The 23,569-nt window shown below is 37.7% G+C and overlaps 2 protein-coding genes across 2 annotated transcripts; both read left to right on the top strand.

Annotated features, from left to right (window-relative positions):
- The first annotated feature begins 5,555 nt into the window (after positions 1-5,555).
- On the top strand, positions 5,556-7,135 carry LOC122049439. Its single transcript, XM_042610820.1, has 2 exons — positions 5,556-6,564; positions 6,641-7,135. The coding sequence occupies exons 1-2, from the start codon at positions 5,602-5,604 to the stop codon at positions 7,082-7,084; spliced, it is 1,407 nt and encodes a 468-aa protein (XP_042466754.1). The 5' UTR covers positions 5,556-5,601; the 3' UTR covers positions 7,085-7,135.
- A 13,441-nt stretch (positions 7,136-20,576) lies between these two features.
- LOC122048584 (terpene synthase 10-like) lies at positions 20,577-23,185 on the top strand. The gene is made up of 8 exons (XM_042610135.1): positions 20,577-20,872; positions 20,957-21,236; positions 21,321-21,324; positions 21,407-21,691; positions 21,766-21,984; positions 22,083-22,221; positions 22,316-22,561; positions 22,662-23,185. Exons 1-8 carry the CDS (start codon positions 20,669-20,671, stop codon positions 22,953-22,955), a joined length of 1,671 nt encoding a protein of 556 aa, XP_042466069.1. The 5' UTR covers positions 20,577-20,668; the 3' UTR covers positions 22,956-23,185.
- Positions 23,186-23,569: the final 384 nt, after the last annotated feature.

The following is a 23,569-nucleotide window of genomic DNA, read 5'->3' as shown; positions in this document are numbered from 1 at the left end:
ACATCAAGAATAGAACTCTCTCACGAGTGTCAAACATCAACATGCAACTCAACTAGGTCAACCTCGACCTAAGGTTGCACCGACAATCTTCCTAAGTCAAACATCAAAATACAACTCGAGTCAAGTCACCTCGAGTCGGGTCAACCAGGTCAACCTTGACCTAAGGTTGCACCAACAGTGTATCCTAAAGGTGGATTTAGTTTAGTTGCTGACATTAGAGTTTGTGGTATATATTTGGGAATTAGGGTCCTCACCAAGTTTCACTAATCTTGAACTGAAATGGACTAGGTCTAATGGCAAACTCGTGTCTTTATTTACTTAAGACTTTCCTATATGTGACACTTATGTGACATTAATATCTCTTGTATTTCATTTTCAAAAAGAGAAGACAATGTAAATTTAAAGGATATTATTAACATGTCTCTTGCTCTTTCTCTATCTCAAATATGCAATTATGTAATCTTAAATTATCAGAACCGAGCACAAAGCTTCGATTTCTTGATTTTATTTATGAAAGCAATTTTGTGCAGGCCAAGTGAGAAACAAATTTTCTCTTGAGATGGCTGAGATTCAAGCACCAGCTGTGGCAGCTGATATTAATGATGATGGCAAAATTGAAATAGTGACAGTTGACACTCATGGAAATGTTGCAGCATGGACTGCACAAGGAGAAGAAATTTGGGAAGTGCATCTTAAGAGTCTAATACCACAGGTAAGTTTATTTCATTTTTATCTGGATGCCATTTAAACTTGATTCATTTCTTCTTAAGGTGATCTTACCTGTACTTATGCATATTTATGCTGGATTTGATTGTATATACTCCATGTAGGATAAATAGTATTTTTTTAAAATATTTTGATTTGAACAAAGAATTTCAAATCCGATGGAACTTATATAGAGAATCATAGTGTTATAATACTAAATGTCATTTTGTTCAGTGGCATGAATATGACTTGGATTGCCATTTCTCTCTCTCCACTAATACTGAGATTTGCATTTCACAGTGTTCTGTATGATAATATTAAAATATTATTGTTCATAGAGATTTATAGCAAGCATGCTTTACCAAATGAACTACCTTTCACTAAACAAGCATGTTCTGAGGCAGATGTGAAACCTTGATTTACCCTATGAGCTTGCCCTATGCATGTTAGTGATTGCTTGAGAATGAAATGAAGAATTTGTAAAGGCATTTCGTGTATGATCCATAGTATATTGATATAGAAAACATCTATATACTACAGTTTGATTTCTTAATAGTTCGCTCTATATACTGCATGTTAGTTTCGTCAAACGAGTGGCAAGGAGGTATAATTCTCAAGGAAGAAAAGATCATTCCTTCTTTTGTGTTGAGTATAATGGAATTTTGTCCCGCGTGAATGGATGTTGTCGATTGTTTCTTGATACACACTGATTTGTATCATTTTGTTTGACTTGTGTAGCATGAAACAACACCTAATATCTGTTCTATCTTGTATTGCTTGTTTTCCAAAAATTCGTGTTGTCATGTAGACTATAATATGGAATTCTGAAATTTGATAAGTTTTGTTAAATTTTTCTCTTGCAGGTCAGGCAATTCGTGAGGCTTGAGTTTTTTTTATGCAAGAAGTGAGCTTTGTTAGGATGTAGCTTGCCTTGCTAATTTGTAAATTAAAAGCCATATGGAGAACAGCAAATGGAAAACATGTGATTTAATGTATATGGAGAACAGTAATGGAAAACATGTGTATTTTGATAAGTAACAACTCATTTTTGTAGATTTTTGTATATGTGTGGCTACAAGATGAATTATATATGGATGTTTATTTTGGATTTAATGTAGTAAATATTTAGTTTTGTATTGGTGATTTGCTTATATTAAAAAAAGCAAAACGAGTAAATATTATCTACCACAACAGTTTATATCTGTTGTAAAACATATCTACCACAACGGTTTATTTCTGTTGTTGAAATTATCTACCACAACGGTTTTAAAACGTTGTCGTATCCTTCGTAGCCAAATTTTGGGCATATAAACAGCAACGGATAAAAACCGTTGTCAAATGTCTACAAAGACAACGGATTCAAAACCGTTGTCGTAGGGCAATACATTCTACAACACCCTCAGTTACAACGGTTTTTTTACCCTACGACAACGGATAATATCCGTTGTCATTTGCAGTTTTTGTTGTAGTGGCAGTGGCCAACATAATCCCCTTCAACCTGGACTCATTTGAGATAATCTCAGATAGACCAACTTCAAGATTTTCAATTTGATCTATCATCGAAACTTCTTCAGAATCCTCTTTAGATTCTTCAAGATCCTCCTCTAGATCCTTCTCAAATTCCTCAGGATCTTCCTCTAGGAACTCATGGTGAAGTAGTTCCACACACAACTATGCATATAAGGTTCTCCTTTCGGAGAGCCTCCATATCTGGTGTGCTACCACCTTAGGATTCTCCGGCAGAGAACGAATCAACGCCCAAATCCTGTAATTATCCAGGATTGGAAACTCTTCTTATTCTAGTTTCCAGGACTGGTAATCATCCGTGCCATCTTTAAATTGAAATTAAATAAGTTAGTACAAAACCAACTAACCAGTACAAAACTGACTTAATTTAATTTATATAGGCATAGAACCAACATTATTAATCAAGAAAAATAAATCTTCTTGATTTTCAGGAGTCTAAATCGACTGATTCATTTGATTGGTTGATTGGAAATCTATGTCCTGAGCTCTGTCCAATGTCCACATTAGAACTAATCTAACTGGACTGGGATTTCTTACCTATGTTCTGTAAATCTAAGCCTATTTAAGTCAATCTCAAACTTATTGATTAAATTCAAGTCCATTTGATCAAACCAATGTCTATTGGATTAAGTTTGACCCATTAGAACAAATTTAATCTTTTTAATCAAATTTGACACAATAGAACTAATCTGGTCATATTCGATCATCCCAACATACGTAATTTAAAATCACCCCAATTAATTTAATAATAAACCGAACTAGTTAAACCAACAAATGATTTGAACCAGATCTAGGTATCATTGAATCAAACTGGTCTGGTTAAACCAACCAATGATTTGAACCAGATCAGGGATTAAGTTGATATAGTTAAATTTCAATTAATCGAACTTTGATTAATCAATTTCAATTGATTAAATAGTGAGCAATCGGTTCACGCATGATGAATATAATATACTGTTCATGCATGAAATCTTAATCGATTAAAATAATCGTTTTCAAACAGTGTTGACGGATGAATAGTAATTAATACTGTTCATCTTTGTTTAATCGATTATCTCAATTGATTAAAAAACTATTTGAATCGATTACTCCAATCGATTACATAGATTCACTGTGCTTCATCAGTTTAATTGATTGCATAGATCGATTAAAAACCCATTTAATCAATTACATTGCTTGAATCAATTACACTAATCGACGACACAGATTTGCTTCGTCAGTTTAATCAATTACACAGACTTTAAATCGATTAAGATCTGTTTTAATTGATTAGTTTAATCGATTACATAGACTTTAAATTGATTAAGATCTGTTTTAATTGATTAGTTTAATCGATTACACTGCTTCTTCTCTTCTCTGTCGTGATCGTGACACTCTCTTCTTCTGCCGCGACGAACGTGATTGTCATTACCTTCGATTGTCAGCCTCCCGACGTGGTCGCTGGCACACTTCGGCCACGGAAGCTGATAGTCAGCAACCTCTCGGGGCTCGACAACCACGGTAGATCGCAACCCAATCGCGTTCTTGCTTGGTGTTGGCGTCAGAGAGATTTCCATTTCGATGAAGAGAAGTGATTCATGTTTTGGCATCGCTCTAATACCATTGTTGATAGTTCTAAGCATGAAAAATATAGAAATATAAAATCTGTAAAAACTCACAGTGATCTCCCGTAGATCTGCAATCCACGACAGAATATAATCTTTGGACTTACTGTCAGAAGAGCGATCACGAACAAATTGAAAAGCTCTTCATGGTTCACAAATCAAATCTCTCTTTCAAGATTAGACAAACCAATCTTGAATGTTCTTCATGTCTCTTTTAATCTTGTGCACATGGGCGAACCTTGTACAAAGACCTTTCATACGGGACGAACCCATTCTCTTTGACTTTGCACAAAACTTGCGCACAACAAGCCCCCTCTTCCATTCTCTCTTATTCTCCTCATCCCTTTAGATTGCTTGGATGACCTTATATAGGTGTAGAAGGTCTCTTCCCCTTTCTTCATTTATGGAGGAAGGTGATTGGATTGGAAGAGGAAAGGGAAGGGGCACCTTCTCACCTTCCTAACTCCAACAAAATCAAGATAGAATTTCAACATCGGACTCAATCCCAACAAGTGATCCAAGTGATACAATAAGACTAAATCAACCATGATCAGGCTAGAGCTTGAGAAGGTTGATGACCAAGACACCATTGCGACGAGAGAGAGAAGAATGTTGATGACCATCATCCAGGCCCGGCTCAAGGCATAGGCCATTAAGGCCTATGCCTAGGGCTCATTGATTAAATAATTAAGTTGACATTAAAAAAATTAAATTAGGTCATTAATATTAATTAATGATAGCATACACATTAATAAATTTCATGCTAACTCATTAATTGCATCTTATCAATTAACTTATTATTCATATTTATACCTTACACATATACTTATTTCCTCATCATTACAATTAGCTAAGATTTTATTTTATTTAATCTTATTTCCTCATAATTGCACATAGCCAAGATTTTATTCTATTTAATTATATATCTTATAAAACTAATAAACTCTTTCCTTCTCAATATCTCTAAAAAATCCTAATAAACTAATTATTCTTTCACCAGTGTTTCATGCCTATTTTTTTTCTAATCATTAATTTTGACCGATAATATTTTTTTCTCACTCTTTCTTTTTCTTCCTCGATAATAACATGAATCAGAAATTTTTTTTATTCAGCCAACATAAAGTAAATTGCTTTATCAGAAAAAACTTCAAAATTCAAAATTAAAATTAATAAAGTTTTATTTACATTCAACAATGTTTCAAAAAGATTAAATAATTTAATAATGTTAAAAAAATATCTAAATGAGAAAACTAAATTTTATATAAAAATAATATTTTATTTTTAAAAAATAAATTATTTTTTTTAAGTCGATCATTCTTAATCCCAAATTCAAATGAATTTTTTTTTAAATTTTTTTTTAAAATATATTAAAGAGTTATTATTATTATTATTGGCTAGGTCCTGCCATCATCATAATATTCTCAATTGCTTGTCATGATCCCCTATGCATTATTAATTTATTATAAGATAGAAAGACTATATGAAATAAGAAAGAGTGAGACAAAGATAACTAATTCTCTTAATTAGTTTATCAAACTTATAAATATATTATCAATAATATTAATTTTTAATTGATACTAAACTACGTTTATAATTGCGATAACAAAAAAACAATAATCATTAGATTATTATTATTATTATTATTATTATTTACTTGGTCGGTTATAAAAAATTATAGACTTTAATTATCATCGTTTCCCCTCAATCAATAATACTGAACGGGAGGCGGCGATACTTGGATCCCGACGCCTTCGCCCGTCTCCTTATGGCGGACCATGACAAGAGCCCGCGTGAGCCGCCGGCGGTCCACCGCCATGGCAACCCAATCAGACGCCGCGATGTGGAGCAGCAGCAGCAGGATGGCGCGGCGGAGGACCTCCTCACTTCCCTCCACGACAACCTCCTCTCCTCCGTCCTCTCCTTCCTCTCCATCAAGCAGTGCGTCGCCCTCTCCGCCCTCTGCTCCGACTTCCGCATACGCATCCCCTCCCTCATCCCCCGCGTCGACGCCTTCCGCTGCTACGTAGGGATTCTCTCCTTCGACGATGCCCTACCCCTAAACCGCATCTTCCCCATCGCCCTACTCCGCCAATGCCGCATCGTCTTCCACTACGTCGCCGATTCACCCAAACGCCTCCGACATATGCTCGTCGACGGCCTCGCCGAGACGGGAGTCCAAGATCTCATCGTCGAATCCTCCCACTGCGGATGGCTCAACCTCGGCGGCAGGGACTCCGGCTTCTTGAGCATCAGGTCCCTGCGGAGTCTCTGCTTGCGCAGGATCCGGCTATGGAGACGCCCCTCCTCCTCCTTCTCCTGCCCCCTCCTCACCTCCCTCCGAATCGAAAACTGCCTCCTTCGCGATTCTTTCCTGCGCCTCCTCCTCGCCTCCTACCCCTTCCTCGAGACCCTGCAACTCATATTTTGCTACGGTATCAATCGCAGCATAGACAAACTAAGCATCCACTCCGCCTCCCTCAAGCATCTAGTCCTGATCTACATGATCCCCAGCGTCCGCGCCATCGACGTCCGCGGCCCAAAGCTCGAGTCCCTCCTAGTCGACGTCGTCAATGAGCTGCGCATCGAAGCGCCAAAGGCCCAGACCGCGTCGTTCCATCTCGCCTTCCTGCCGCCGAAAGATCCTTCGGTTGCACTGATGAATCTTTTCAGAACTCCTTTCCCAAGGGGACTCGCTTGCCTCGTGCTGAATTCTAGCAGAGCCCCAAACGTGATGGAAAATCCTGGCCTAGCCTTCTTTAATATTTATGCACGCATAACCTAATTTAATTTGCTTTGATCGACAGGGATTAGCAGGAATCAATGAATTTATTTCTCCGGAATACAAAGAGGAGGGCATGATCTTCAACCTCGACTTCAATCTGAAAGATGAGTCGTCGACCACGATATTGAATGACTTGCTCAAGAAGTGCAATGACTACAATACCAAGATTGACATACGAGCAGATTCTACAGGCACAGAGAGCAGCACTGAAACAGCAAGGGAAGACCAACACTTGCTCCATGATTCGACAGGATTGGAGCTGATTAACTTACAAATGATGATGCCGGAGAGTAGATTTGAAAGGTTTCTCTCAAATCGGAAGAAGATGAAGAAATTTAAGCATACGGGATTGGAAATACTGAGAAGGCGCACCAGCAGGGAGCAGTTCATGGATACGTTAGCATCCGAGGAGTTTCTGTTCCAAGTATCTTCTACTATTGCTAATTGTATTGAAATGAAATTTTAGTGTTTACTAGACTTGCGATTGACATGAATGTTTGCGCCGTTTGTTAAATAATCTAACGAGGAAATTAAATCCTTTCAAGTGTTGGATGTTAGTCATAAAATGCCATTGTAAACACGGTGAGAAGTTCCTCGTGCATGCATTATATTCCTGGTGACTAATTAACGTTGGCCATGCATGCTGCAGAAATCAGAATGTTTGCCATTGTGAAGGTGCCAAGTATGTTTAAAGTTGAGTATTCTAATGCGATTCCAATTACTTTTCACTATCTAAAATCTCTGTTCCTGTTTAGAGATTGTGATGGCTACCTCTCTTGGCCATTGTTTGCCTTATGATATCACTTTGAGTCCCATTTCAATTTTAATATGAAGGTTTTAATTTTTTTGTTTGTCTGAATTGTAATGATCACTTAAGCCAGACCAAGTAGTTTATGTTAATTAGCGTATTCGTGTTCTAGGTAGTTTAGTGTGATCTTACGTTTTGAGATTTTAGTAAAGAGTTTTAAGTTAGGATTTGCTTTGTGATTTGATATATATGTTTACTTGTGTGTGCAAGAAATCAGTGGATAAATATATGGCGACCGACTTAGTGTGACCATGGCGTGTTTACAGGATGGCTTGAGGCCTATGGAGAACGAGGAAATATAGTATGGGACACCCGAGGGTCGTCTAAAGAATCAGCAATATCTGAGTGCATGCACTGTACTTGGGAGGTGGACTACGTAACCAAAGCATGAAGGATGACAACAAGAACGGTTATGTCACGCTCCGTACGAGCTAGGCTTGTAACAATTTTAGCTTTGATCTCCGTGTTGAACTATAACAATATTAGAGCAATAGAGAAAAACTAACTAAATTATATGCATACCTCTGAAGTAATTTTACTACATATATCTACCTATCACAGTAATTAACTTGGAAGTTAAAGGAAAATGAAAGTAAGCACAAAGTATAAAGTGGAGATAAGAAAATGTACATGAAAATATAATACATACGACCTATATATACATAGGATGAATGACCCGTAATTTGTAAGATGTTTGCGCTAGGGGGGGGAATAGTGCTCGTGACTTTCACGTTTTAAAAAAAAAATCGGAGATAAACACAACGAAAATAAAGATAAATGAAAACAAGCGCTAACACGTGTTGGTTTTACTTAGTTCGAAGTTTATGATGACTCCTACTTCAAAGTCCACACTCGTTGAATGTTTACTTTGGATAATTTACTATCATCTGTAAATTACAATTATAGAGACGAAGAATAATTATAATTAAAGTACAATAACCAAAAATATACAAACAACTTTAGAATTCAGAGAGGCGAGCTTTCGGTCATCGGAGCAGCATTACAACTTCGTCGGATTGTCTTTGGAGCAGCATGCAAGAAAAGGATCTCGAATATTAATTGTGTTGAAGCTCTTGCCTGAAGACTTCTTTTATAGAGGGTTGAAAGTGCCTCCAACCTCATGGAAGGTGCCTCCCGTTGTGAAAGTTATCCCTGTAGTGTTAGAGTCGATAACATCTGTAATCTGTGAAGTTCATCCACCCGAAGGTGCCTTCAACCACAAAGAAGGTGCCTCCAGCACTGTTCATCGGAGGCGCCTTCAACCACATGGAAGGCTCCTTCCAACACTATTTATCCAAGCTCTTTTGTACATTTCTCTTCCTACAAGACATATTAGTCCAAGATACCAAACATACCCTTGCAAAATAAAGTTAGCACAATAAAATAATATGGAAATAAAATATTTGATAATTTCTGGACTATCTAGTTTTGACTTTCGAATTTTTTAAAAATCCTAAATCGAACTGATGCCTACTGTTCCCTCAACTAGAAACACATCCTCACCTACTCCTCTCAGGAGAAATTACCTTTTGTCAGACCGGTCCTCCAGACTGTTTGGACTTTTACTCAGCATCTAAGACATCAGGACTTCATACCGGACGTCCGATTCTTGACCCATCCAATCTTCCACCTAGTGTCCCAAGATTTTCACCTAGTGCCATCGACTCTAGGATTTCACCCAACGTCCTCGACTCGCCAAGACTTTGGTCAGCCCCCTAGACCAAGATTTTGTTACCTAACTGTAGCTAGGACTTCCACCTACCTAACGGCAGCTAGGACTTTCCACCTGCCTAACTTCAACTAGGACTTCCCTTTGCCTAAGATCACTTAGGACTTTCCTGCACATTCAATTCAACTTGTTAAACAACAAGAAATTTGAACTTTGAACTCTTTGTCATTATCAAAACTTAGGTTCAATCATCTGATGGTTTCTACACCAACACAATTCACCCAAAAAAGATGTATCATATGTACATGGGGTGAACGACCTGCAATTCACTCAATACAAACTACATCATGTGTTGCATATATACATATACATATAGGGCGAACGACATGCAATCCACCTGAAAACACCTCACATAAAAATAGGATGAATGACCAGCAATCCATCTCATGAGGTGTCTCACATGAAAATAGGATGACTGACCCTCAATTTACCCCATGAGGAAAAATCATTTCAATTTGGTCAAAGCCCATGATCGTGTAGAAGACTTGAAAGCCACATTTTAAATCATGGAACAAATGTTTTATATTTATATAGAATTACTTTAATTATTCATCTAGTATAAATAATGCATCTCTTTAGAACCTAAGTTCTTCCAAATAAAGGTTACACTCGCTTCTTTATTAATTTACTTGAGAAGTTGTATACTCCTTGTTGGTGCAAGATGCACCATACGATTGAACCTAAGTTTTGATGTTAGCAAAGGGTTAAAAGTTAAGTATGTATAATGTTTTGATGTGCTTATCAAGTGTGCAAAGAAGTCCTAATTGAGGCTAAATAAGGAAGTCCTGGTTGGTGGGACTAGGTAAGGAAGTCCTAGTTGGAGGGGCTAGGTAGGAAGTCCTAACGGATCTAAGACATCAGAAGGGAAGTCCTGGGGGTCGAGGACACTAGGCTGAAGTCTAGATGGGTCGAGAATCGGATGTCTAGCAGAAAGTCTTGAGGATCAAGATCAGCTGAGCAAAAGTCCAAAAAGGTTAGGTGGACCAAGGTTGGACACCAAGTAAATTCTCCTAAGTAGAGTGATGAGCTCGGAAAGAGAGAAATATACGTCGATCCAACCTAAGGTTTCATGGAAAACATAAAGTTGAGATTGGACAACTCCGAGTGCTATCAATCATAATCATTATTATAACTGTGCTAACACTATGATGCAAGAAGCAAAAAGGAGCTGGCTGTAAAAGGGACTCTAGACGTTTAGGCAATCAGAGGTCCGGGTGCCTTGAATGGTTCCAGGTGCCTAGACAATTCAAAACTCAACATTGCCTCTAGATGAGGTGGTGCATCTTGGTTGGTCGGTGCACATAAGCTCCTAGGCGCCCGAAGGGATCCAGGTATCTGAGAAGGGATAAATCTTCGTCGGAAGAGGTTGGATAAAGCTTCGACGGGTGCTACCATATCAACTGGCTAGGCACTCGGAAGGGATCCAAGCGTCTAGATTAGTTGAATTAGCATTAAAGTAGGATCAGAAAGAGGTTGTTTGAGGTGCCTTATACTGATCCAGGTGCCTATAAAAGGTCACAACCAGAGGCTTATACCATTCATCTATGCTCAAGTTTACGCTTCTCCAACTGTGAAACGCTACTATGCTCAAGCCACAATGACACAACAACACTATGAAATTGCTATGAGCTCAAACAAGCCTAGTTTTTGGTAATGCAAATTGGTATTCTTTCAGTTTCTCTATACGCTTTAAGTTAAGGATCGATAAGATTGTTACTATTGGGGTTCAATTAAAGTCTCACATTGAAAAGATTTGGTAAAGATCATGAGTTCAAAAGGATGTAGGATATTTCCATTGGCTTGAGGCCTTTTGGGTAGAGCCCAAGAGCAAAGTCATGAAGGGCTAGGCCCAAAGTGAACAATATTATGTCATTATGGAGATATATAGACATCCTTCGGTCACAATCAATGGTATCAGAGTCATGGTTCAGACCAGATGTCATGTTGGGTGGGCTTGAACAAAGTTGATAGTAGGCCCGGAGCTAGTCATGAGTGACCGGATGCTTATGGGGAGGTCCAAAACAGGTCAGGATGACCGGATACTCACAGGGAGGATGGAACAGGTCAGGGTGACCGGATACTTGCGCGGAGGTGAGTAGATTAAGATGACTGGCAACTCACAGGAAGGTCCAGAGTAGGTCAAGAGTGACCAGATACTTGTGGGGAGGCCCAGAGCAGGTCAGGGTGACTGGATACTCACGGGAAAACCCAGACTATGAGAGTAATTATGACCATTCGTTTGAGGAGAGAATTGTTTGGATTCAATCAAAGTCCCACATTAGAAAGATTTGGAGAAAGATTATGGGGTTAAAAAGGATGTAGGATATATTCATTGGCATGAGACTTTTTGGGAAGAGCTTAAGAGCAAAGGCATGAGGGCATAGACCCAAAGTGGACAATATCATACCATTGTAGAGATATGTGAACATCCTTTGGGAACAATAAATGGTATCAAAGTCATGGTTCAAACCAGATGACATGTGGGGTGGCCTTGAACGAAGTTAAGAGTAGGCCCAAAGTAGGTCAGGGTGACCAGATGCTCGCAGGGAGGTCCGGAGTAGGTTAAGAGTGACTGAAAGTGGATGCTCGCGAGGAGGCCTTGAGCGAGTCAGGGTGACAAGATGCTTGTGGGGAGACCTGAAGCGGGTTATGAGTAATCAGATGTTCGTGGGGAGGCCCGGAGCAGGTCAGGATAACTGGATGTTTGCGGGAAGGCTTGGAGTAGGTCAGGGTGACTGGATACTTGCGAGGAAACGAGTAGGTCAGGGTGACCGGATGCTCACAGGGAGGCCCGAAGCAGGTCAAAGTGACCGAAGCAGGTCAAAGTGACCGAAGCAGGTCAAAGTAACCGAATGCTCATGGGGAGGCCGGGAGTAGGTCAAGGTGACAGGATGCAGATGCTTGCTGGGAGGTCCAAAGCAAGTCAGGGTGACTGGATGCTTGCGGGGAGGCCCGAACCATGAGAGTAATTGTGGTCCTTCGTTTGAGGAGAGGATTATTGGGGTTCAATCAAAGTCCCACATTGAAAAGATTTGGAAAAGATCATGGGTTTAAAAGGATGCATGATATCTCCATTAGCATGAGACCTTTTGGGGAGAGCCCAAAAGCAAGTCATGAGGGTCTAGGCCCAAAGTGAACAATATCATGTCATTGTGGAGATATGTGAACATCCTTCGGTCCCAACAAAAGAAAATTAAATATTTAATTTCTTTAAAAGACTTTGTCTAGAACGCCATAGCCTAGAAGTCAATTATTGAAATGAATGTTTAACTGACTAACTATTAAATAGTTAGCTGTGATAAAATTTTTTAATTTACCCAATCTAAAAATATTTGTTATTTACTCAAAAAGGGTAGTTTAAGTTTTTTTTTAAAAGTTAACTCGTTTGTGCAAAAAAATATATCTTGAAAATTAAAAATATCTCACAGAGTTATTTTTACAAAATTTATTTTCTTGTTATTGAATTTTATGTGAATTTTCTATTAAAAAATAACTTTTAAAATTCTCAAAAACTTAATTTTTGAAAATTTAATTTTTGTTTTTGCAAAAATACTTGCTCTATTACACTCTTGGAAAATTTCGAACTTCGGAACTATTCTTAAGCATTTTTTTTTAAAAAATAATTTACTGTTTAAAATTATTTTTTAATAAAAAAATTAGAATTTTAAGTATAAATTCCAAAGTTTTCCAAAGTGTTAGTCACTGGTTTTAAATTTCAAGTAAAAATTTCTTAGACTTTAAATTCAACTTATTTTAGTAAAACCCCTATTTTAATGTGATCAAAGAGGGAGAGTTAGAAGTTAAGTTTAAGGGGGAGATACAATTTTTTATTGCATATCTACTGTTGTAATTTTATTTACTTCATCTATTAATATCTTATTTTACCCTAACTTAACTTGAGTTGATCCACATCAAAAATTGAAAGATTGTAAGTAGGGATGTAAATGAATCAAACGGTTCGCGAGTTATTCGAAGCTCGGTTCGATAAAAAGCTCGTTCGAGTTCGTTTGTTTATTTTATCGAGCCGAGCTCGAGCTCGAGCTTGAACTTAAGGATATTCGGCTTGTGAGCTCGCGAACATGTTCGTTTGTAGGCTCACGAGCCAAAAAATCAGCCTTAAAACAAGCCTTATATTGAGCCAAAAAATGAGCTCTAAAACGAGCCAAAAAATAAGTTCTAAAACGAATATTAAAACGAGTTTTAAAACGAGCCAAAAAAATGAGCTCTAAAATGGGCCCGAAAACGAGTCCGAGCTCACTTAATGAATTAGGTTCGTTAACTATGATAATCGAGCTAATAACGAGCCGAGCTCGAACTGTTCGCGAGCTTTATAATTCCAAAATAAGCCGAGCTTGAGCCCAAGCCCGAGCCCGAGCCCGAATATAACTTAAACGAGCCGAACTCGAGCCTAATACTATTCGGCTCAGTTCGGCTCATTTACATCCCTAATTGTAAGTACCCCGTAATGATTTTGATGTGATCAACCAAGTCAAGTTAGGTCCTATTATTATCTGATGTCTTGTGTCTAAGTGTGCAGGAATTTAGAAGCACAAGAGGTCGAGTGAAAGAAGCAGCTAGCGAGAAGGACGACATGGGAGAGAGCCGACAGGCTCGGTGCATCTGAGGGATGAGGCGTTGTAGAAAAGTATGCTGATGGACGAGAAGGAGGCACATGACGTTTCCGAGGGACGAGAAGCTAGAGCGTAAGACTACTCGAAGGGCAGAAGATGGGTTCAGGCGAGTCCTATTCAAGATGACTAAAATCACCTAAGCAAGCGAAATCGGAGTGGAAGACCTGGACCCAAGTAAGTGGAACCCAGACCAAAAAAGTCAACTAGTGTTGACTTTCTTGATCCAGGCGCTCGGACCACCGGGGCAGCCAGGGCACCCCCGATACGCGCCCTGGGTCAACTCGGTTCGAGCGCTCGGAATAGCTTCGAGCGCTCGAACCATAAATTTTATCAAAATGACAGATGTCGCGAACCGTTACGATGTGGATAAAATTCTATCCGTGTCCAAGCACCTGGAACCCTTCCAAGCACCCCGATCAGGGTTATAAATACATCTCTGATCCCAGAAGCAAAAAAACATCACTTGTAATCAATTCCTTTCTTGTTTAGCTTTGTAATTGTGCGCTTCAACGTTGTAAGAGGTTACTTCGCCCAGAGAAGAATCTTAGTGCGATTTTCAAGGTCTTGAATTAGTAATCCCCTAATTGCAAACCAAATAAATTTGGTACCTCTTTTTCTCAATTAGTTTCTTAATTCCTTTTATGCAAGTGTTAGTTTTAATTACGCTGTAAAGTTCGAAAAAGGTTTTTTTTTTTATCTTTCAGGACTATTCCCCCCCCCCTTATAGCCGGCCGCCAAGGGTCCAACTAATCCTTCATCCTCTTACCACTTGCGATCACAGGCAAGAGACACACAACAACACAAGCTTCTCTTCACTTTCATTCCCTCATTCTCTGTCGTGCAACTCCTGATCGGCAGAGTGCCCGTGATAGCATTCGGGTGCCTCTCAGTTCGCCGTGACTACTAATGCTTGGTGGAATCACGGTCAACTGTTGTCATGACGAATTCGGTTTCAGTTCGTCGTGATTACTAGTGCTTGGTGGCAAGAGACACTGCATATGGGTATTAAGCAATACATATCAAATAGCAAACTCTCTGGTCATTTATTTGTATTAGGGACTTTCAATGTATGTATCGAGAAATCCCACCTTGAGCTTATAGAATAGAAAAACTTAGTTGAATAGAGATATCGTGACAAGTAGCAGATAAGGCACACAGAAGGGGCAAAATTTAGTGAGTTCAAGGTCACACAAAATATCTCCACCAGTCTTGTATTTAAGTTGGGCACCAAGATGTAGCACATACCACCACAAATTCAATTCTAAATAATTTTGAGATATTGTAATTAGTGGAACTTATATCGTCCAAAGGAATTTTTCTATTTGAATTTGAAGAAAAAAAAACAAGAAATAAAGCTATAGAAGATAACCTCTAAGATTAATCCTTGAGGACACGACCTACATGATCACTAGAAGCCCATTAACCAACAAAGGCCACTAATAGAGAGTAAATCACATAAAGGAGAGAGCGGCCTACCTCACAACTAATTGATATAATCTCTTATGTCATACACTTAATACGATATAGAACCTGTAAAGATAGATAAACTCATCTTCTACTTTACCTTATTCCAAATCCCTCAAGTTCCTTTTCGATAAGCCGCTTGTGAGCTATTGGTTTGATAGCATCAAGAACAATCAAGATACAATTGCATGTCCTAGCTATACTGATACCTGAAAAGAGAAATATTTATACCAGAATTAAAGGATTCCATATACCGTAAGAAGGATGGAGCCAAGGAGATAACAATCCTTTAGAACAATATAACCATGCAAAACTATGAATTCAACTTTCAAGAGTTCATTTTCTTTGTACTATCAAATTCTTTCAAACAGACCACCATGCAAGGTAAACCTACTTCGTACCTACCTTCCTCTACCCTTGCCATACTTTGCACCCTCAATGACCCCTGGTAGATCTAGTAACTGGAGGAAGCAAAGATGCTAGAATGAGATATTTTATAAAGACAAAGAAAGTCAGATTTATTGACTAGAAAATCAATAGTTCCTTTATATTTTGCAATGTAATTGATGGTAAAAGAAAGTGAGATTCATTGATGGAAAAAGTATCATGTTTTACAAGTAAATTATTTATATCCACAGGTGCTACTTCTCTCTTATAGCCTAGGTATTATGCTGTGTAATTGTCAGGTTCGTTTAATTAAGATTTAATAAATTGAGATGGTATCAAATAAAAAGACAAGTGCATTGGGTGTTACTTCCATTCATTATCTTGTTCAACCAAAAAATATGCAATCTCAGGTTTCAAAATGAACCCAACTTTTTTAAAGTAGTTAGAACATACAAACATGAAAATTGTTAAGAGTAGCCATAAATGGTCAGGCAAAATTAATGGCATTAATAAAGTGAAAGACGAACTAAGGGGAATAATCAAGTTCAAGAAGATAGGAAGATAAGGGTAATAACTTTCAGCATACTAAGATGGTGAGCTATTGCTTTATTCTTATGTGTCCTTGCCATTTACTAGACGGAATATAATTAACACCATTAGAATCTTAATTGTAGTTAAGGTTACTGAAATGATTCAAAGTTACAAAGCACAATTGAAGGGAAAACTACATAACAAAAACCAAAATTAGAAAAGGAATTCTTGAAAAAGTGAAGAAGCTATTCATCTAAATATGAAAGGGAAAAGCTACAAACAAATCTCTTATACAAAATGTAATATAAATAAAGATTAGCAAAAAAAAAAGTACATACAGAAAATTGGTCACTTACACTTAAAAGTAATTAGTAAAGTGGAACATAAGAGATTAGTAAAAGAATTAGAACTCGCCCTCAACTGTTGAGATACTCTCGGCAACTTGAAAATCACTTCATTAGAAACTTCTCCTAATGATGTTTTGTGACGAATCCGATCAGCATATCTAAAATTAATCCAAAGATAATTTTAGTTCCAATTCCAAAGATAAATGAACTTGCCAATGTCATATCTTAATTTGATAGCTTAGAAATGAAACGCAGCAACAAACATCATCCTTCTATTAATATTGTAGTTGCTACTGTCAAATTAATCATTTTAGAATATGAAGGGAATCTCGTAACAGTTAATGATTAAAAATGTAGCTTGTAACTTAATGTTCATGAATAGACTGAAAACTTTTTTTGTTAACATTTGTTATAATTAGAAAATAAGGATCAATATTGCTCATAACTAATTTTAATAATGCAATTGATTGAAACAAAAAGACTAAAAAAAAATAGATAGAGATGTGAGATTTGAGAGATCTATCATGAGGTGAGAAGACAAAGAAATGAACAGGTAATGAAAAGAATAACATACTAGAGGAGTGTAAAGCCCCATTACCACATTACATACCATAGGGTTAAGTTTTTCATTTAAGTTTTTTTTTGTGATTACTAATGAAAGTCACACATGTGCCCCAATTTTGAGCGAGTTTTGAGGCGGGAAAAATATAACGATTATAATTTCATTTACAACGATTTATAGCAGTTGTCTTATTATCACAATGACAATAATTTATGCACTATTGTTCCAGACATTGTGAAAATATTCTCAATTACAATGGTTCATTTAACTGTTGTCTCAACTATTGTTAAGATAAAAAAAATTCTTAAAGACAACAATTTTAGAAAACATTGTAAAATGCATTATTAATTGATAACTAGCATTTTGATGTACTATTTTGGCTCTTATACTTAGCATTTTTACCCTCTCGTATGCTTAATTCTACATTTATATCATGTTTTTTGATATCTATTTAGAGTCTTGATATAATTTTTCCTATATTTTCTAGGATTTTATCTAAAAGGTACATCTTGTTTTCTAGGGAAGCATCAAGGTCGTTGATCAGGATCAAATAATCCAAGAGTTCATCAAGAAGTGGAGCTCCAATTCAATGTAATTCCAAGTCCAATTTCAAAAATCCAACCCAATCCTTAGCCTACTCTTAAAGCCCAATTCCAAAAGCCCAATTTCATCCTCTTAATGGATCCAAATCCATCAACCAAAACCAAAATCCAATAATCCATTTTTCTTCTCTCTTCTTCGCATAAGCTAGGGCTCGCGAACTTCCCCCTTCCTTCTTCCACACCACCCGTCGGCGACCCCTCTTCTTCTCTTCACTGTCGCCGCCCGACCATCCACAGTCCACTCCTCAGCTTCTTGATTCTGAGCGGTGACGGTAGCGAGCACAATTGGCGGGAGCAGCGAGCTCCGATCTTCACCTCGCCGGAGAGGGTTTCTCCGGTACAATCTCTACCGTCTGGCTTCTTCCTAACAGCTCCATCGTTTGGGGTTCAAGCGACAGAGAAAGGAGGTGAGCGGTGGTTGTCCATCTTCACTTCCAGCGGAGGGGTTCTTCGTTGGAGGATTCGAATCTTCATCGTTAGCGAAGCGGCAACAACTAACAAGCTTGTGCTACTGTTCACCGGAGTTCAGGGTTCGATCTTCGGCCCTTTGTGTGACGACGAGGGTAGTCCTTGGTATTGAAGTGAATGAATGGATTGTGGTTTATATTTCTTAGTTTAATTCTATTAATTATGTCAATTTTCTTGTGTTGATGCTTCTGATTGAATGCTTGTATCAAACTTGGTTCCCCATGTTTAAATTGCACATATTATGCTTAATTAGTTTCATGCACGCAACATGTTCGATCAATTGCTTCAACCATTAGTTAGGTTTAATTTAATGCATTTTAGTTTGTTTAATTCTTGCTTTATTTTGTTCTTTCAATTTCGTTAAGTTCTAGTTTTGATTGAATGCAATTAGGTTAGGTTAGATTAGATTTCTTTAATGCTTTAGGGTTCGTTAAATGCTTACTTTATTTCATGTTGCCTTTTATTTTCTATAATTATAGTTAAGTTAGACTTAACTTTTATTACTTGAATTGTCTTTCATTTACTAGATTAGGTTTCATTTAATACTTTGTCATTTTATTCCTTAGTTTAATTGTGTTGATAATTAATCCATAGCGTAGTGTGACAATGCCTTGTGGATTAATTATTCACACTTAGTTAGATTTCATTCCAGCACTAGATTAGTTTCCTACTTGCTTTGCTTTTCGTTTGTTAGATTTAGAATCAAAATTCAAAATCCTCATTTTTATATTAAAAATCTCAAAAATAGGAATAACATACAATCTTAGATTACCATCCTATCGTTACTTTCGTTGAGAGACAACCCAAGTCATTTCTATACTACATTAGTGTAGTTAGAGGGGGTTCAGTACTTAAAATTATTTTGATATCGTTTTCATGACGAAATCATTATTTAAAAAAATCATTGCCCTAAACGACAATGGATAGTGTTAAACTATTATCTTTTGGGGTAACTGTTGCATCAAAGACAATGGTTTTGTTAAAAATCATTGTCTTTTGCTAAATTACAAAAAAAAAAAAAAATCTAAAATTATTGTCTTTGTGGTGTTGTCTTTTAACAGTTTTATTGTAGTGAAGGTCAATCGATTGGGAATCATAAATCAACAGGATATAAAGGATTTCGTGAATGATTCAAATCACTCTTCTTCTCCATTTTCGCCAGTTCTTACGGTCTTGTAAGAGAAGTGTTGCTCCACTTTCCAAGTATCAAGAGGCAGTCCAGAGCAACAAAAGATCAAGAGTAAGATTTTTCATTATTATATTTACTTCCTTATTCTTGTTGTATCTTTGTTGTATTTCTCGAGTTGAGATTGTACGAAGCTTCTCCACCTCTGGGAATGAGGTTTTCACAGTGCATTTGTGAGTGAGGAGAGTGAACCCTTGGATTAGTTACCTCAAGGAGGTGGAAACCAAGCAAAATCTAACGAGTTAGCATTGCTTCAAGTTTCCGCGGTAACAAATCATCAACGAAACGATCGGACCTAATCACCCATAGCTCTCAAAGTGTCATAATATAAAGATTGAGTTCTAATTTTCATGAATTAACAGATGAATTTCTCTTAACGTGTTGTTGACCTAAGAACATTGGGCTAATCTGTCGTCTATTACAAGTGTTTTCTAATTTACTCTGATAACAAGTGGAAAATTTCTATAGAGCTAAGGCAATAATCTCTAAAATTAATCGACATAAACTAAATAGCTAATGCGACTAAAAATGATTTTTTTAATATATAGACAAAGGTGATTCGCTCGCCCGCAGCATCCCGTCAATCCGTCTCTAAGCCAATACAGAGGAGGTAAATCACAGATGACTACTAATCATTAGTAAGTGTAGATGGATAAGATATGAGAAAAGACATACTTAGATTTATCAAATTTTAATCTCATGATTTTATATAATAATATTTCATATCTTAATCATCATCTTGAAAGACCATTATATATAGACTCGGTCATGCACCTTAATCACCTCAAGTTCGTCTGATTAATTAATCCAGCGGGCAAAGTGAACAACAAGACAAATGCAATCTGTGGAGTGGAAACAAATATCTTTTATTTATTTTTTCAATGATATATCGGTTGGAATAAAAATAATAATAATAATAATAATAATAATATTTGTCTGGTAAATAATTATAAAAGGTATCATTTTTTTCTCTTTTAAGGGTGGTTGAGAGTATTGTCCAAAAGAAGCTCCCCAATACATTAATAAAATTAGTGACCGAAGTTAGATAATAATCACCTTCCAGAGACTTTGTGGCAAAATTTTTCAAAAATATTTAAGAGCTACATAGCTTATTTGACTAGATTATAAAATAGTTTGCCTTCACGCAAATCAAAAATATTTAGAAGAATAATAAAAATAAATAAATTTTAAATTAAAAAAAAACATTCATTTTGTAGCTCACTTGTTCCTCCGCCCCGCTTTGCATAAATAATGCCCCCTGGCCTTCCAGTTCTATGCATAGATCATCGGATCATCTGGAAATCCAAGTAAAATATCGGCAGTCGTACCGTTAACATGTCTCTCCTCCTTGCTCCACCATCATACTTCCCTTTCCGTGCTCTCCGGCGATCCACCGCCGCCAAGCAGCCATGCCACCGACTCGTCCAGTACTGCACTGCCGATCGGCAATCGCCGGAGGCGGCCAGAAGATCGGCCCATTACCAGCCCAACATGTGGAGCAATGACTACATACAGTCACTGATCACCGTTGAGCCTCCGGTTAGGAGATCACTCCCTCGACCTCTGTTTCATTATCTTTCTTCCGTTTCGATCGTTTTAAGTTTAAAATCAGAAGTTAATTAGTTGAAGGTGGAGGAGAAGGACCAGACAAAGAGACTGATGTTGCTGAAAGAGAGAATTGCAGAAGTGATATGCGAGAAGAAGGAAGTGGAAGAGCAGCTCCGGTTGATCGACCACCTGCAGCAGCTAGGAGTAGCTTATCATTTCAAAGACGACATTAAAGGCTGTTTGAGAAATCTTCACTCCTCTTTAGAAGAGATAAGCTCGACATTTAAGGATGACCTTCACGCCTCCGCATTGCTCTTCAGGCTTCTCAGGGAAAATGGCTTCTCCATTTCTGAAGGTGATCGATCAAAATTCACATCTAAATTAATAATTGTTCAGAACTAATTTTCTTTCTGAATGAAGACATTTTCGAGGAATTCAGAGATGTGAAAGGCCACTTTATAGACGGTCTCAAGAACCACACGGAAGGAATGCTGAGTCTGTATGAGGCTTCTTATTATGAAAAAGATGGAGAGATGGACAGATGGTTCTGCAAGAAGCCATGGAATTAACGACTGAACACCTCAAAAATCTCTTAGAAGAAGGCTCTGATATGAAGCTTAAAGAGAGAGCGGCACATGCTCTGGAACTTCCATTGAATTGGAGGATGGAGAGACTGCACGCCAGGTGGTTCATTGAAGCATGCCAAAGAGAGGTCATGGTCATCAACAACCCTCTTCTACTTGAATTTGCTAAGCTGGACTTCAACTCAGTCCAGAGCATCTACAAGAAAGAACTCAGTGCTCTCTCCAGGTGAAGAAGCTAATTAAGTTATATTAGTTTTTCAAGTCCAAAACCGAATGATGATTAATTACATATATGTATAGATGGTGGGCAAATCTCGGAGTTGTTGAGAAATTACCATTCGCCAGAGACAGATTGACTGAGAACTACTTATGGACAGTGGGCTGGGCATTTGAACCAGAACACTCGAGCTTCAGAGACGCACAAACAAAAGGAAACTGCTTTGTCACAATGATCGATGATGTCTACGACGTCTATGGTAACCTGGATGAGCTTGAGCTCTTCACTCGTGTCGTCGATAGGTGAAGAGAAATTTAACATCAGAATATATACAATTAACAGAGAAATTTTACAAGATACTAATTACTTGTGCTGTTGGAAAAATGAACTTCATCATCAGATGGGATATTAACGCGATCGAGCAACTGCCAGACTACATGAAGATCTTATTCCTTGCGCTTTTCAACACGATAAACGACGATGGCTATAAGGTGATGAAGGAGAAGGGACTGGACGTAATACCTTACCTCAAGAGATCAGTAAGTAGCAAGCACTTAATTAGTAATTAATTAACTCCTTGTTCTTCAGTATGGGAACATGCATGTGATTTTTTTGGGGATCTGTTTAATTCAGTGGGCAGATCTGTGCAAAGCATATCTGGTGGAGGCAAAATGGTATCACCGAGGTTACACACCAACCATTAATGAATATTTGGACAACACATGGATTTCCATATCAGGCCCTGCCATCTTCACGAATGCTTACTGCATGGCCGACGACTTAACCAAGCAAGACTTGGAGCGTTTCTCAGAGTACCTGGCCATTGCAAAGCCCTCTTCCATGCTCGGTCGACTTTATAACGACTTAGCTACTTCAACGGTATATATATATACACACATGTATAGAGAAAGGGATATATTGTTAAAATCATGCGGCTCTGATCTTGCTTTATATATAATTAATGTTTATATATATATAGGCGGAAATTGAGCGAGGAGATGTTCCAAAATCCATTCAGTGTTGCATGCACGAGAGAGGTGTTTCAGAGGGAGTGGCTCGTGAGCAGGTGAAGGAGCTAATACGAGGTAACTGGAGGTCTATGAATGGAGATCGGGCTGCTGCGTCTTCGTTCGAGGAGATGTTGAAGACAGTGGCAATGGACATAGCTCGAGCTTCACAATTCTTCTACCAGAATGGAGATGGATATGGCAAAGCTGATGGAGAAACCATGAATCAAGTTATGTCTGTGTTGATCAACCCCATCGTTCTATGACTGATTAAGGCAGTAAGAAAGAATTTGTCAAATCCGCCACTGTAACACTGGTCATTGAAAATTTTATTATAAACTATTACAGCAACTAATGATAATAATGAAAATAATATCTAATTGATTTCAATTAATTAGGATTTATTAATACAATCTGGACTTTAGTCCCTCGTACTCTATCTATGAATATTGTGGACTCTAAATGGGTTTATCGAATTAAGTATCGTGCAGATGGTTCTATCGAACGTTACAAAGCTCGTCTTGTTGTTAAAGGCTTTAATCAACAGCCAGGTATTGACTTCAATAATATTTTTAGTCTAGTCGTCAAAATTACAACTATCTATAGCTGTAAGCTCCAATTGGCCAATACACCAATTAGATGTTTCTAATGTTTTCTTTCATGGACACCTTGAAGAAACTGTTTATATGGAGCAACCTCCTGGATTCATCCATCCGCAACTTTCAACACATGTGTGTCAACTTCAGAAGTCTATATATGGTCTTCGACAAACACCTCGTGCATGGTTTCATCGTCTATCTACTTGGCTTCATACTCAGGGATTTTCTGGCTCAAAAACACTCTTTCCTATTCTACAAATGTAATGAGAAATTTTCAATAT

This window comes from Zingiber officinale, chromosome 2B, assembly GCF_018446385.1.
Source record: "Zingiber officinale cultivar Zhangliang chromosome 2B, Zo_v1.1, whole genome shotgun sequence".
NCBI classification, from domain to species: Eukaryota; Viridiplantae; Streptophyta; class Magnoliopsida; order Zingiberales; family Zingiberaceae; genus Zingiber; species Zingiber officinale.
Note: the sequence above shows the minus strand (reverse complement) of the source record. Positions and strands in the feature narration are given on the sequence as shown.

Coding starts and splice junctions, on each gene's coding strand:
- LOC122049439 (XM_042610820.1), top strand. CDS start 5,602: ATGGCGGACCATGACAAGAGCCCGCGTGAGCCGCCGGCGGTCCACCGC. Junction 6,565..6,640: donor ATTCTAGCAGAGCCCCAAAC/GTGATGGAAAAT, acceptor TTTGATCGACAG/GGATTAGCAGGAATCAATGA.
- LOC122048584 (XM_042610135.1), top strand. CDS start 20,669: ATGTCTCTCCTCCTTGCTCCACCATCATACTTCCCTTTCCGTGCTCTC. Junction 20,873..20,956: donor TGATCACCGTTGAGCCTCCG/GTTAGGAGATCA, acceptor GAAGTTAATTAG/TTGAAGGTGGAGGAGAAGGA. Junction 21,692..21,765: donor GAACTCAGTGCTCTCTCCAG/GTGAAGAAGCTA, acceptor ATATATGTATAG/ATGGTGGGCAAATCTCGGAG.